The sequence below is a fragment of the Daphnia carinata genome, chromosome 1 (assembly GCF_022539665.2).
Source record: "Daphnia carinata strain CSIRO-1 chromosome 1, CSIRO_AGI_Dcar_HiC_V3, whole genome shotgun sequence".
In the NCBI taxonomy this organism is placed as follows: Eukaryota; Metazoa; Arthropoda; class Branchiopoda; order Diplostraca; family Daphniidae; genus Daphnia; species Daphnia carinata.
This window is the reverse complement of record NC_081331.1, coordinates 11,271,134-11,285,984: the sequence shown is the minus strand read 5'-3', so window position 1 is coordinate 11,285,984 and position 14,851 is coordinate 11,271,134. Positions and strand designations below refer to the sequence as shown.

The window sequence follows — 14,851 nt, the reverse complement described above, 5'->3', positions numbered from 1 at the left end:
TTCTTTTTTTCTTTCTTGTCCGTTTTACATTCATCCTTTAAAACTAAAAAAAAAGAACTATACATAGGAAAATTGAATGGGAATAGCTGACTCTAACTCTTTTCGTCTCTTTCTCTCCCCCCCCCCCCTTTCCCTGTACGGAGAAACACTAGTTTATTATGGCAGTGTAATATGCATATAAGGATCAAATTCTTATTAATAGCCCTATTTTCTGTGGAAATGATGATTTACGGCTTCATTGTCATCGCCGGCCCCCTTGTTTCCCAGAACTAAAGCGATATTAATAGCACTTTTTGTGTGTGTGTGTGTGTGTGTGTGTGTGTGTGTGTGTGTGTGTGTGTGTGTTGAAAATCGAAATAAAGTGTCTCTGCCCATTTTGCGTATAATACTTCAATTACCGCCATAAAGACGAACTAATTTTTCCTTTTTTTTTTTCTTGTAAGAATGAAGTGGAATGTGGAAGCGGAGAATTAGAAAACAAAAAGCCTTTGAAAGGGGAATGTCAGCAAAGAAAAAAGTTCAGTACTCGTTCGGAGCTTTATATCGTTTTCAATTCTTTCTTCTTGACGAAAATTAGCATACGGACAAGTGGCAAAGTAGCATCGTGAAAACAAATCGATACAACTCTGCGCACAACGTGTGTAGCCTTCAGGAGGCATTTCACGCACAAGAGCAAATTCATTTTGCGGCCAAATGATAAGATGATGATAAATGGACTTCGGCGCGGACAAGGTCCCACCATTTTTCAACAACAACAAAAATTAAATAATAAATAAAATAAAAAAGAAAAGAAAAAAAATATGAAAAACAGCACGTTGGAGCTGCACAGCTGCTGGTTAGTGTTTGTCTGGCCTGTAATGTCATCACACGACATGGTCCTTAACAGCCGGACAGAAAATGTCCGGAATGTAATATCAGGTCTATGTCCTTGCACTACCAACAACTTCCCTTTTTTTTTTTTTTTTTTTTTCCATCGTCATTCCTTTAGTTCGCTTAACTTTTTCTTCCCCTTGGTATACAACACGTAAGATGGTAAAAAAAAAAAAAAAAAAAAAAAGGAACATCTGATCCAAGGGTGGAGGGGGAGGACAGTAGGGAGAAGGCAAAAGCGCGCTAGGATAGACGTCGCGGAATATTTGTGTCCGTCTTGTTGGATGTGCTATACATCCCTTTTTTTTTTTGTGTGTATGTGTGTTCTTCTCTTGCAACGAAAACGCGTCCGACTCTCACAGCATTTTTTTTTTTTTTCCACAAAAAGTTTGTCTTTTATTTTTAATGATTCGAATACTAAACATCCGGAGGAGGGTTCCGCAAGCACGAGTAGACAGTAAGAAAAGAAATGTTGAAGCAATCCATCAAAAAAAAAAAAAAAGGAAACCCTGAAAGACGCACAGAGAGAAAGAGAGGGAAAAAAAAAGAAAGAAACACGTAAGAAATCAGCTGGATGTTCCTTCAAGAGGATAATCATCCCGCTGGATGCTAATTTATAGAGAAAGATCGCTTCGACTGTTGCCGCACGTGTGTACATCAACCATGTCAAAAGGGCACATACTTTCAACTATTACACACAACGGGCAAAAAAAAGAAAAAAAAGGAATTACTTAAATGTCATAAAAATGTTTTGTTGGCGCGTGAAAACGTGAACGGAATTCACCCTACGAATTTCACGAATTCTTTCACGACATCCTGCGCGCTTGTCCTTCTCGTTCTTCATCGAAGGACGGGAACACAGATACAAAAGAGCGTCAAGTCAATACGAAGAGGGGGCGCCAGACCTTAAGGAACATGAACATATTAAAGATTCCAAAAACAGTTTTTAAAATTCGGTGTTTGACGTAGTGAACTATTCCACTTGTAAAAATACGGGCAAGCAAAGAGAGGGGGGGGGGACAACAACACACGACCGAAAAAAAGGTACATCAAAGGCGATGCGAAGAGAGGAAGAAAGAAAAACGGGAAATTGTTATAAACGAAAAAAAAAGGAGAGAGAGAGAGAGAGAAAGAATAAAAAGATTTTCTTTTTTTTTTTTTTTCTTCGTGACGAGGCAATTTCGTTGTGTACAAGAACGGAGAAAAAAAAAAAAAGAGGCAACCCGGTGATTCGCGCAATAAATGTTTTTCGCTACGGCAGCGGTGGTGGCAATATAAGAAAGAAAAAAAAAGGCGAAAGAAAAGAAAAAGAAAAGAAAAAAAAAGAATTTTTTTTTATAGCTGTTTGTGAAAAGAGAAAAAAGAAAAAAAAAAAAAAAAAAAAAGAAATGAACCTGTCAGGAAGCGAAACCACAAGCGAGATGGAACACACTAAGCGGTGAAACCCGTGGGCCGGGCGGACAAGAAGAGGGGCATGGGGGTATACGAAAAGAAGGACGTCCAACCATAGGAAAAAGGAAGAGGAACGTGATGTGTTTGATATCATCTTTATTCATAAACAAATCGATGAATGAAAGGAGGGCGAAGTGAAAAGAGAAATCACCCCCCACGCAAACACAAACGATGTGTGATCTTTTGTTGTCCTTTCTGTTCTGTCTTTTCCCATTTCCGTTTTTTTTGGGCAATAGAAAAAAAAAAAAAGGATTTGACTATTTTTGATTTGCTTCTTGTTTTACCCTCTTCCGTCATCTTCATTTTTTTTTTTATGCTTTCAGAATAAAAAAAAATAAAAAGCTTTTCCCTCTTTCTTTTTTTTTTTTTTCGTTTCGTCTCTCAACCGTTCCGGGCTTCTCTTCTCCATTGGATTTCGCGCAACGGGAGTCGTTGATTGGATCAATCAGCAATTCAATACTTGACTAGTCATCGGGGCGGATTGGTTTCCATCCAACAACATTATTCGATCCTTGTTTCGCCATAATTACAACAGTTCAGCCAGAGGCTGAATAAACACTGAACAAAGCATCAACCCAAATTGAAAAATTCAAAAATATATATATATATATATATATAAATGTACCGCTAAAAATGGGCGGGGATGTGAACTGATGGCAGGCCTATCTATCAGGTCAATAAATAAAATCGAAGCCGAATCGAATGGGCATTGGCTGCACAAGTCGGGGCGATCCAACAGTGGGAATAATTCAATTCCACACGTGTTGTCGACCTCGGTGCTACGTAGACTTTGACATTAAAAAAAAAAAAGAAAGAAAAAAATACAAAAGACTAAAGAAAAAAGAAGATAGCTCCGTGTCGACGACACGTCGTGAAAAGAAAGAAAAAGGCGGAGGAGGCGACATCATCGTTCAATGTCTCCCGATCGCCAACCTTCATCCCCCCACTCTTTTTTTTTTCCCCCCTTTGCAATAAGATCAGATCCTTCTTCGGCCATCTTTTTGGCGCGTATCGTATGGAATGCTGGATGATATCATTTATTTATTTTTCTTTTTTTTCTTTTTTCATTCCCCCCGCAATCCACCATATATCCTTCCATCAATTCTTTCTGTACAAGTATCTATAAGATTTTTCTTTTCAGAATCGTCTTATCATTTCCCCGTCCATTTTTTTTTTTTAACACAAGGATTTTATTCCCCCCCCCCCCCCCCGCAAAAAGCAAACATTGTTTGCAATTGATTCGTGACACTGTCAACGGACTGAACAAGAAAATGACGTAAAAGCTGCGAAACACCAACCCCATTTTTTTTTTTTTTTTTTTGCTTTCGTGACGTAACAAAAACATGAAAAAGAACACAAAAGATGATCGCCATAGGATGTAGGCTCTTATCGTTTCCTTTGTAACTTCCCCCCTTTTCTTCTTCTTTTTTTTTTTTTTTTTTTTTTTTACACTTGGATGGCTCTTTCACCATGGAACTGTTACTGGAAAAAAAAAAAAAAAATCCGAGATGTTAGCCCTCATCTTTCTTTTGCAACAGTGGACGCTAGCGATGCTAATTCAACCGGGCGACGTGCATTCGTTCGGTGATGTGGATCGCGGCAGCCGGGCAAAGTTCCGCCATCCGTGTCCATCCCTCATAAAAAATAATAATAACAATCATCATCTAAGATTATGTATTATATATGGAGTATATAGAGAGGTCCTATATTGAACGCTTATCGTTCCCCATCTCTATATTTTTCTCCTTGTTTTTTCTTGTAATACATTAATCCGCGGGATTATATCGTGCGAGCGAAGGGCTCTCTCCGTTGATCCGCACGGATTAAAAGAGAACGGTCATTACAATTTGTGCGGATTCTTCTAATACTTTGTCTTTGTAATTTAAGGCTATTTTTATTTCTAAAAGAAATTAGAGGAGATGTGGATTGCAATTTTTTGTGTGTGTATATGTGTGTCTTTTTTTTTTATTATTTTCAGCTCCTCTTTCCTGACATTCGTCGTGGAACCGGACGTCGTTTGTGCTGTATGTGCGCTATATTGCAACGGATGGCTATATCCATTGCGGGCTTTATCCGACCGACCTCTTCCGGACCCCTCTATCTAGCAATGATGGTAACTATCGTCTAAGACAGCAGTCCGAAGAGATAGATCGAGAAAAGGGTGGAAACCCCCCCCCCCTTTCTTTCCCGAAAAAAAAAAAAAAAAAACACATTTGGATTGAGTCTCCCAATCATGTTGAATTGCTCAAGACTCCGCCTTCCCTTCTTTTTCAGTATTTCTAACTCCGTCTCTTATCTTTTTTTTTTCTCTGTAAATGTCTTAACTCTTTTTTTTTTTTCTTTCTCTTAACTCTTCTCGACTCACGTTGTAACATAAAAATCCATCAGTGGAGGGGGGAGAGACTGACATGGAGAAGAAGAAGGGGGAAAAAAAATCTATACGAAATAAGAATGGAAAAGACTCTTATTGAAAAAAAAAAAAAAAAAAAAAAAGGAAAAGACTTTCAAGCCGGTTGAGTTCTCACGAGACTTTACACGCACAACATAAGAATATTATCAATTCCTTATTTCTCACATTTTTTTTTTTTTTCTTTTCCTGGCTACTTTACAGTAGAAGGGATTGCCTCGATGTGCATTTTTGACAAGAAAATTTGTTTCTATTTTCTTTTTATCATTTGAAAATAGAAAAAAAAAAAAAAGGTTTTCTATCTCGGGATGTTTGTTCGCATGCAAATGTACGTTAGATCTGAGCACCTCTCACTGTCGTGTGTACGGATGACAAGGTTTAGTTCGCAGTAGAGAAATATTCCGCTTCCTATTTTTTTGTCTGTCCGCAAATTTCAAAAAACGAAATCATTTTTCAAAAAAAAAAAATAAAATAAAATAAAATGCGTCGATTTCCAGTCCAGTGGTTTTTTGAAAGCTGATCCGATCTACGCGACGCAGTGACACAGGGATGTGTTACAGCGACGCGAAGTTCTGAATACTGGAGTTGTGCGAACCGTAAGTAATAAGAAACGCAGAGGAAAAGAAGATGAAAAGAAAATCGGTTCCAGCAACGAGAGAGAAGAGAAAAAAAAAAAAAATAAAAATAAAACTCAACAACGCTTAGAAAAAAGCGGATGTCAGTTCCCGCCGATAATTTCGTGTGCTCTCCTGGGTCGAGTCAGGTGTCGACGAGGGCAAGTTCCACGAATCCATTAACGTCCAAAGTACGGCCACAACCTCTCCTTTCACGATGTGTTACAGATACCATAGGCCCAGCAACCGCATCACATTCAAAATGTAGGTCCAAAAAAAAAGAAAAAAAGATTCCCTAGTGAATCGGCTGGTCTGAAAGGATCGATTGATTAGCCGAATGACCAGTCCCGCACGGGGGTACATATATATAAACGCAGCCTATTTCATTTAACTACGTAATCTGTACATTTCCCCCTTTTTCCAACACTTGATATGTTGGGGCATTCAAAAAGAAAAAAAGCGCGATGCTGCTGATATGGACGCTTCTGTTACCGATCGAATGGGCGGAACTTCAAAAGACTTGCGATGAGCTTTGCTACGTCGTCGAAGACATTAAGGTCCTTTTTTTTTTCTTCCCCTCCTTGTTTTTTTTTTTTTTCAGTCAGATACAGCCAAGTGAACACCCCAACATCAGATCGATTGTTCAGGAGGTGTTGGTGTTTGTTTTGTTTTTTTCCTCCCTTGGATATGTCAATAGGCCTATTTTCTTTACTCTGATATAGATGGGGCAACAACAACAAGAACAACAGCCCCAAGGGGGGAAAGAAGAAGAAGAAGAAGAAAAAAAAAGAAATGAACGCCAAAGGAAGAAAGATCTATTAACATCATTCTGGGAGATGGAGAGAGGGGGTCGCAAAGACATCGCAGGATCTTGAAGCTGGCACTGATGGATTCTTTTATTTCTCTCTCTGTCTGTCTATTCCATACATCTATACGCAATGGCTGATTGCTTCCGATGCACCGCCTCTCTTTCCTGCCTTGGCTGTCCGTCCGTATAGACAACTGACGATCGAATCCGCAATGTTGTCAAAAGTAAAAAGAAGAGAAACAACACGTTGTCCTTCATTCCTGTCAATCTGTCCGTTTTTCTTCTTCTTCTTTTTTTTTCCATCCCAGTATGTACCCAACGCCGCCCATCAAGCAAATATTACGAGCTACAAAGATGGAGCGGATATTGGGACACCCTCCCCCGAAGGACAACAATGAGCAAATAGCCATCGAGTTCTGGGACCTGAACAATTGCGACTCGTTTAAGATATTAGTTTTTTTTTTTTTCTTCTTCTTCCTTTTCTCTCTCGTACCTCACGAGTGTTGACTATATGTCTCATCACTATATTTCGGTATACAGATGGACATAATAATACGTTCTTCTCATTTCTTTCTATCACCTAGCGTGCTGTTATTATCGGAGAACGGGGCAAGGGGAAATCCATCAACGCTTTTACGGCACCGGTAATATTAAATATGGAAACACTTCATATACTTTCCAAGTATCACTCTGTCTGTGTCATATTTGTTGCTTTGAAAAAAAAAAAAAAAAAAAAAAAAAAAACACGAGTGTTTCACAGGGTGCACCATCTTTTTCGTTCTTTTTTTTTTCCTACCCCTTCATTTATCTCCAACGGGAGAGAAATAACTTGTGCAATATCTATTCTTTAGCGTTCCTCGGTTTCACTCGTAAAAATAGTGTACAAAATAATAAAATAACATCCAATGCTTGCTGCACAGACAGACATACGGTGGAGAAAGAAGACAGCCGGCTAGTGGGGAAAGTATTATAAAGGGGGAAAATGCTAAAAAAGAAAAAAAAAAAGGATGAAAGAAAACGAGGTCGCAAGACAAGATGGATCTTTTCGACGTACGGTAGATCTTCTCGCTCAAGCAGAGCCAAAACGAAGACCTGCTGGGGTTTGAAGAGCTTTTTTATCTTTAAAACCCGCAGCGTGCGCAGCTGAGTGACGAGCTCTGGGTAAGAGACGAAAAGAGGGAAAATCATAATAATAATGATAATCAAGTTTTTGGGGAAGAAATACGTAAGGTAAAAGAAAAAAAAAATTACTTTTTGCCTTGATGAGCAACATATGCTTGGTGATCATCAGCATTGAAGGTGAAGAAACGAAACTAATGCATCCGCTTACGGGGTAGGAAAAAAAATGAATAGAAAAAGCGGTAACGATGTCACTTGATTCGAGATGATGGATTTTCTCCTCCTATAGTTGGGGGTAGCAATACACCGAACCTTAACTTGTGAAAGGAATCCTAATGGAGCCCATTAAATATTCCGAATTGGCTTCATCAATCACCCGACTGATCATCGTAGAGAGAAAAGAAAACGCGTAGAATTTCCTACTTTATTGTTGGGAGGGAGACGTTGGTTTTCTTATTAATAATAAAATAATGTTTTAACAATAGAGTTGGTTGATTTTGTGCGATGAACGTATCACTCAAATGCTGGGACATAGGTGGCTCTAGTGAGCGTGTATACAAGTCAGCTGTCAAAACAAAAATTCTGAAAGCTGCAGTCCTTTGCCGTGAATGAACGAAAAATGACGTCCATCCTCGACCAATATGAAAAAGCTAGCAAACAGGTATGCTGTTGTAATTTTCAAGGAAGACGGATAGTTAGTTTTAATGGACTTTTGCTGTTACGTCAACGCATACAGGCCGGGACGACCGTATTTATCAATACGCTGCTGGAGAACGAGCGGCCCATGTTCGCCAAGCAGAAAGTCGACTATCAGCCTAAATATCCCGTTCATCACATGTGCGCCCAGTCCGGTCGCATAACGCTCGTTCTGGTCAACAACAACCTCTTGAGAATAGATACCCAGTTACCCGACAATATTGATGGTAAGTTAAAGCAAAAGCCCATCAGCCATTAAAGTATTTAACCCTTTACATGATCGCAGAGCTTGATCTCAACAAAAATCTGACAGCTGGTTACAAAATACAAAGGTTGTTTGTTGATCCTACGGGCTGCCACATCCTAGTAAGTGCCGTGCACAAAGACAGGGAAAGGGACCCAGAACGGGAAGATAACAATGCAGAGCTAATTTACGTTCATGCTAACTCAGCAAAACCACGGCAGGTACTCAGTGAATCAGATAAACTACCCAAAACTGAATTGAAAAGAAAATAACATTTCTGAATGCATAGGTGACAAAAACCAAAGGAAATTTTATAACAGCAGTTGGATGGTGCACATCCAACATTGGACAAACTACTGGTCCTATTCTTTTGGGAACTTCTAAGGGCTTCATCTATGAAACAGAAATCAATCAGAGTGGAAGTGAAATATACTGGAAACAAGTGAAACCAAATTCCATTGAACTACTCCCAAGAAGGAAGATAGATAAATGAAACTTGTAATTTTTCTTTAGGTCTTCGATCTCGGACGGGGAACACCTACAATGATTACTGGTTTGGAATACTTTCGGTTGCGTTCAGCAGGAGAAGGCCAATCCGTCTACGGAGTACTGATAACTACGATGACAAAATTATACCAATTCCAAGGCAACCTCATGAATCGGATGGACGACAGACCCTTATTGCAATCTATTTTCCACGCCTATCTCAATACCAAAGGTGATAATTGGATAAATTATACCAGTGCTTCAAGATTATCTGTTAAAATCAATTGATAAAACAAATAACAGAAAAATTCATCGAAATTCCGAGTGAATTCCCCGTGTCCCGCTTGCGGCTTTGTTTTGCCAACGACCAGCCGACTCAAGTTGCTTGGATGACAGGCAATGGGGTCCTCTTAGCACAGGTCCCCAGAAACCACCATTTTCAACGTTACAGGAAAGTTATCATAATTACGAAATATGAACTTCACAGGTATCAGACAAGGACGGCGTTCTGAGCCCGCAGCATCGAATGATTCCTTACCCCTTGCCCGACACGTCGTCAGAACCATCGGAGATCAGCAAAAAACGCGGGCATCACAAGTTCCCATTGGAAGTGGCCCTCACCCCTTTTCATTTGGCAATGGTTTTTTACGACCGTCTGCGAATTGTCTGCACCGTTAATCAGCAACTTGTTTACGAAGACACTTACGATCAGGTTGGACAGCATTTTTGTGCGAAAAAAAAAAAAATCTACGTTTTCTTTTATTCGTACTAAATGAGATGGTATGCACAGAGTTTTGGAGATCTCCGCGGTTTAACTTGCGATGGACGGAACAAAAAAAATCAACAAGGGCCCGTGTTGTGGTCGTTCGCCGACTACGCTCTTTTCCGTTACACAGTCACTGACGAATCCCGCCACATTTGGCAGGTATTTGCAATAAATTAACTCCCCCCCCCACCCTCTAAAACGAAAAATCAAAACGAAAAAAATCTCTTTGAAATATCGTTCATAGATGTACATGGAACAAAAGCAATTCGACCTAGCGTTGCAATTTTGTGGGAACAACGCCAGTCAGAGGTCGCAAGTCCTTTTGCACCAGGCTCATCATCTTCTCAGTAAACACCAGTACGTATGAAACAAATTTTTGTAGTTAGAAAAACAATTGCATATGAAGCTTCTTTGTACGGCAGATACGAGAAAGCAGCCAAACTTTACGCCCAGACTGAAGCTTCCTTTGAAGAAGTAGCTCTCAAATTTATGGAAATCAAGCAAGAAGACGCCCTTCAAGCGTTTTTACTAGAGGTATATCATGTCATGAAACTACCAAACAAGTTCAAAAATTGAAACCATTTTAAAAACAGAAAGCATCGCGATTGAAAGGAGATCAACGGATGCAACTTTCAATGCTAGTTCTGTGGCTGCTGGAGCTAATGCTCCGCAAGCTCGGTTCGCTCAAAGACGCTGGAATCAAGACGGACAGTCCACAGTATCAAAGCAGCTGGGACACCCTCAATCGTTTTACAGAACAAAGGCGTATCATGGTACGAATACCTTTTTGGTTTGTCAAGAGGCCTATACATCTTTCATTGATAATTATAGGAATGCATCAAATCAAATCTTGGAGCCGTGTACAGCTTGCTGTCAAGCCACGGGCTGCACGATGTAATACTCCATTTGGCCGGAAAACTCAAAGATAGCCAGCGGATCATGGAACAACATTTACTGGACCGCAACTACAAGGAAGCCTTGAGCGTGCTGATGGAATCCTCCGATTCCGAGTTGCTCTACAACGCCTGCCCGGTGTTGCTTCAGGAGCAGCCCAAAGAAACAGTTGATCTATTGATCTACAAAGCTCACAACCTGGAATTGAGTCGAGTCACGCCCTTACTCTTTGCCGCCTTGTCTGACGGCGATGCCCGATTAGCCAAAGAGATTATTCGCTTCGTGGAACACTGCGCTTGCCAGCTTAACTGTAAAGATCGCTCTTTACATACGTTGCTCTTCTCCTTGTACATTCGATACGCTCCGGATAAAACCTTACCTTACCTCAACGGACAAGGTAACGGTTTATTCTTCTTTCGTTTTAAATCAATTTATATTAACGTATCTGATTCGCGTAAACAGGTGAGGATGTGAAGACGGTTCCCTACGATGCCCAATCGGCGTTACGATTATGCTTGGCTGCTGACACAAGCCAATTACAGGCTTGTGTCTTGCTGTATCGTATTATGGGGCTTTATCAACCGGCCGTAGAAATGGCTCTCAAAGTGGATGCGGCGTTGGCGCGTCAGACGGCCGATATGCCGGAAGAAAACGAAGAGCTACGCAAGAAGCTATGGCTCCGCATTGCCAGACACGTAGTGGAGAAAGAACGTGACATTCAACGTGCCATGGCTGTGTTGCAGCAGTGCAACCTGCTCAAAATAGAGGACGTGCTGCCTTTCTTTCCGGACTTTACCACCATCGATTTGTTCAAAGACGCAATCAGCCAATCGCTTCAAGAATACAGCCATCATTTGGATACGCTTAAAGAAGAGATGGAAGAGGCAACCAAAGCGGCCGACGCTTTGCGTCATGAGATTCAAGTTTTTCGACACAAATCGATTGTCGTACAGGCAGGAGACCACTGCCATTTATGCCGTTCCCCACTTCTAACTAGATCGGCTTACCTGTTTCCTTGCGGCCATCGGTTCCACGGTGATTGTCTTCTGCCTCGAGTCTTAACGACCATGAGCCAAATGCGAAGAGAGCGCGTAGCTGAACTCCAAAGAGAGCTGGCCTCCTTGCCTAATAACGATGCAGATTCCTTGTCGCTAGCGTCGTCTTCACTCGGTTCACGTGAGCAATTGCTGCAGGATCTGGACGACATCATGGCTGCAGATTGTGTCCTATGTGGCGAATCAGTTATCAGGCAAATCAGAATTATTTCCAATTTACTAGAGCTGATTGTTAACGTGCCTTTTAATTAAATCTACAGGTTGATAGATGCACCGTTCACAGTGGAGGATGACCTTGAAGCGTTTAACGCAATTGATTGATTCATGCTTCGTTTTCATGATTCGAAATTCCAGTCATTTTATTTTCGCTCTCACGAGGCTTGCAATGAAGTGTCCAACTTGGTCAGATGCCCCTTCATAATTTCTTTCAAAATGGCGCCAATGTCCTTGCATCCCTTAATGGCCGTATCCAGAACTTTACTGAGGTGGTCGATGTGGAAACGTTGAGTTAGCGACATGTAAACAATCTGAAATTTGTAAATGAAAATTTGTAATGCTTCACATAAACAAATAAAAAGACAAATTAATCATAACACCTCTCCCGAGTGCGGTAGAATTGAAACGACCAGTTCAGGACTCCCGCCACTTTGCTCAACGTGATTCACATCCACAAGAGGCATGTCCTTGACTAGGGAGGCAGTGCAAGATACAACAGTGTCTTTGAGAGGAACTCCGGCATCTACCAGCGCCATCTAAATCATTTCAATCATTGATGTTAGCCGGATTACACGAGCCAAAATTTTATTCGTACTAACCATGGCGGCATTCACGCACGTAGTGTAGTTTCCGCCGTCAGCTTGCAGGACCTTTGAATGAACAATATTTCCCAATATTAACATATCATGTGATACATCACTCTCATGTGACAAGGAAAATCAGCTGAAAATAGGCTCTTAAGGAAAAATTGGTTTTCAGGACAGTAGGGTCATTTTGCATGCTGTAACTTGATGACACTTATCACACAAGCTTCGATAAGAGATGAAGGAAGATATTACCTCTACAAATATGTCAATTTGGGATCTTGGATACAATTCAGTCCTTATGGCTGCTGCAAACGTCTCCTCCAAATGAGTTGACATTTCAGTGCTCTTTCGATCACCTCTAGGCCTGCGTTTCCTCTCTCCCATGCTGAATGTTGCTGTACTGTACTGACAATTGACAAATGCTTTGTCATGCAGTGCCTTTGATTTTGATCCTCGAATCTATGGCAAATAAAACATTGAGCAATACAACCCATGAATACATATGACAACTTGGAAATCTACTTCATGTGGTCCATAAACAGCAGCAAGGACTTTTGTATTGCCCTGTTCTAAGTAAGCTGATCCGTCAGCTTGAGCAAAAATGCCAAGCGAGCAGCGAATCCTGAACAAAAAGATTGTGCGTATGTCACTCGACAGAAGAAAAAGAAAGCACTACTAAAAGATTTAACCTGCGTAATTCATTCGGCTTCCGTCCATCAATTCTCAAACCTTGATCAGATAAAAGCTCAGTGCCTGACATATTTAGAATAACTAATTCAGCTAAATAAGTTAATAATGTTTTTTTAAAACGTGCTGGAGCAGACGAACTGCTATCGCACACGAGACAGTCAGAGTTGCCACACCAGTCACAGAGACTCTGCATGACTGGAATTCAGATTTGGAATTAAAATATAAATTTTGGCTTTCAAAACTACATTTTATAAAATTCCGTCGTTTACTACCATTTAAAACGAGAGTATGCCCCATGATAAGAATAGCCAATGTTAACTTGATCATGTTTAGCTGGCTAACTTGGTTAGACGCTTGGCTTATGTTTAGAAGTACAGGTCTTCTCTCAGCAATTATCAGAATCGACCGGGGAACACGTATTGGAGAAAGATGCCAAATTGGAAGTGTTCGCAGAAATGGATGAGCCCCATATGGAAAACTGTGTCAACCTAATGAAATAGATGGATGGCGAGCCTGAGGAGAGAAAGTCGCAGACACCTGTCGATTCTTTGCGCCGCCAAAACGGCAGTGGATAGTGGCCGGACCGTGAACGTTCAGTTAACGTCATGACGGCGCAGATTCTCTCTACAGTTCTACTTTGAGATTCTTTGAAGTGAAAAGCCACGAATCCAAAGTGACGCTCAATATTACCTTTCCAATATCGCACGTTCCAAGATTGTAGGCACGTACTGAGAATCCCAAATAATCATTTAGGAGATTTTCTTTCTAGAACAACAAGTGATGGACCAGGTTTTTGGAATAAAGGTGAACCTTGGCAACACGGGCAACGAATGTGATACTAGTCATTCATTTTTGTTTCCTTTCTTTACTGGGAAATACCAAGGACGCGTCCATATGCAAATACCAACCGCTGAAGACTAAACTGGAAATACATCTCTATGTTTTAAAACAACCTTGCCTGATCTTTTGTGTTGCATAGTTGAATTTTGGCGATTAAAAAAGAACTTTCACGTTAAATAAACAAAAAATGAAATTAAAGAAAGAAAAGAAAAGAAAAAAAGGTGAAACCCCGTAGCCCAGGCATTGGGACACATGGAAATATCACGAAGCGGCATTCCGTTATGTAGAGATCAGTTCCGCAAATAGAGCCGGTCAGAGTTGTTTAAAAAATAAGACACAATCGTGTGCTGAATTTAGCCCCAGTTACTTATGTAAACAGGGACACTTCCTCGATGACTCCTTATGCTGCTATGTGCACAGATATTTTGTTTCACAATTTGGATTTGTTTGTTGGGACTTTTCTTCAAATTCTTATCTCAAGGATTAATCAATCCTTGAATCGGTTTCTCTCAACTTGAAACATTCACGGAAGTTAGACGGCCGCGGGACAAGGTCGACCCTGCTCACTTTTAACACTAGCCGTTCATCATTGCTCTTGATCTTGAAAAGGACAATCAAGACAACGAAAACAAAAAAGACTCAGCAACAACAGCAGTTATCGAGAAAGACACTGAAAACAGATTAGCTTATGAAACTGTTAGGAAATAGCTAAACTGGTAGGAGAAAAAATCGAAGGAAATGAAATCATCAATTTTCTGTTGCAATAAAAGAACCTACAGTTGCTCATCAACGACATCATGTTGACCCTAACGTTTGTCTCAGGGTGTAGGCTGAAATGAAAGGCCAACAAAATGAGTAAAAATTTAACAAATTAAAGAGAAAAATAATGACCAGCTATATTGATTGTGTTCGTATCGCTTCTTTTCCGTAACCTCAATTTCGTGTCGGCCAGTATAATCAGAGCACGGACATCGAGACTGCTTCGTCATTCGACTATATTCGAGTGATGATGCTACAGCACGTCACGCCACCGTTGGGAGGGGCCATTTTTTTTTGTTTCTTCTTTTTATCAGGACATCCTTGTCAAAAACGCCGGGAATAAAAGAA

General features: G+C 40.5%; 2 protein-coding genes across 2 annotated transcripts; one reads left to right on the top strand and one right to left on the bottom strand.

The window, feature by feature from the left end:
* The first annotated feature begins 7,828 nt into the window (after positions 1–7,828).
* Positions 7,829–11,819, top strand: LOC130691249 (vacuolar protein sorting-associated protein 18 homolog). The gene is made up of 14 exons (XM_057514166.2): positions 7,829–7,931; positions 8,007–8,193; positions 8,253–8,431; positions 8,500–8,652; positions 8,724–8,928; positions 9,000–9,115; positions 9,184–9,408; positions 9,487–9,621; positions 9,707–9,819; positions 9,885–9,996; positions 10,056–10,235; positions 10,294–10,753; positions 10,819–11,605; positions 11,672–11,819. The coding sequence occupies exons 1-14, from the start codon at positions 7,890–7,892 to the stop codon at positions 11,730–11,732; spliced, it is 2,955 nt and encodes a 984-aa protein (XP_057370149.1). The 5' UTR covers positions 7,829–7,889; the 3' UTR covers positions 11,733–11,819.
* Positions 11,753–13,064, bottom strand: LOC130691393 (exosome complex component RRP41-like). The gene is made up of 6 exons (XM_057514345.2): positions 12,904–13,064; positions 12,737–12,836; positions 12,467–12,673; positions 12,227–12,277; positions 12,008–12,163; positions 11,753–11,938 (listed from the first exon to the last, which is right to left on the bottom strand). Exons 1-6 carry the CDS (start codon positions 12,972–12,974, stop codon positions 11,783–11,785), a joined length of 741 nt encoding a protein of 246 aa, XP_057370328.1. The 5' UTR covers positions 12,975–13,064; the 3' UTR covers positions 11,753–11,782.
* Between the last annotated feature and the right edge of the window lie 1,787 nt (positions 13,065–14,851).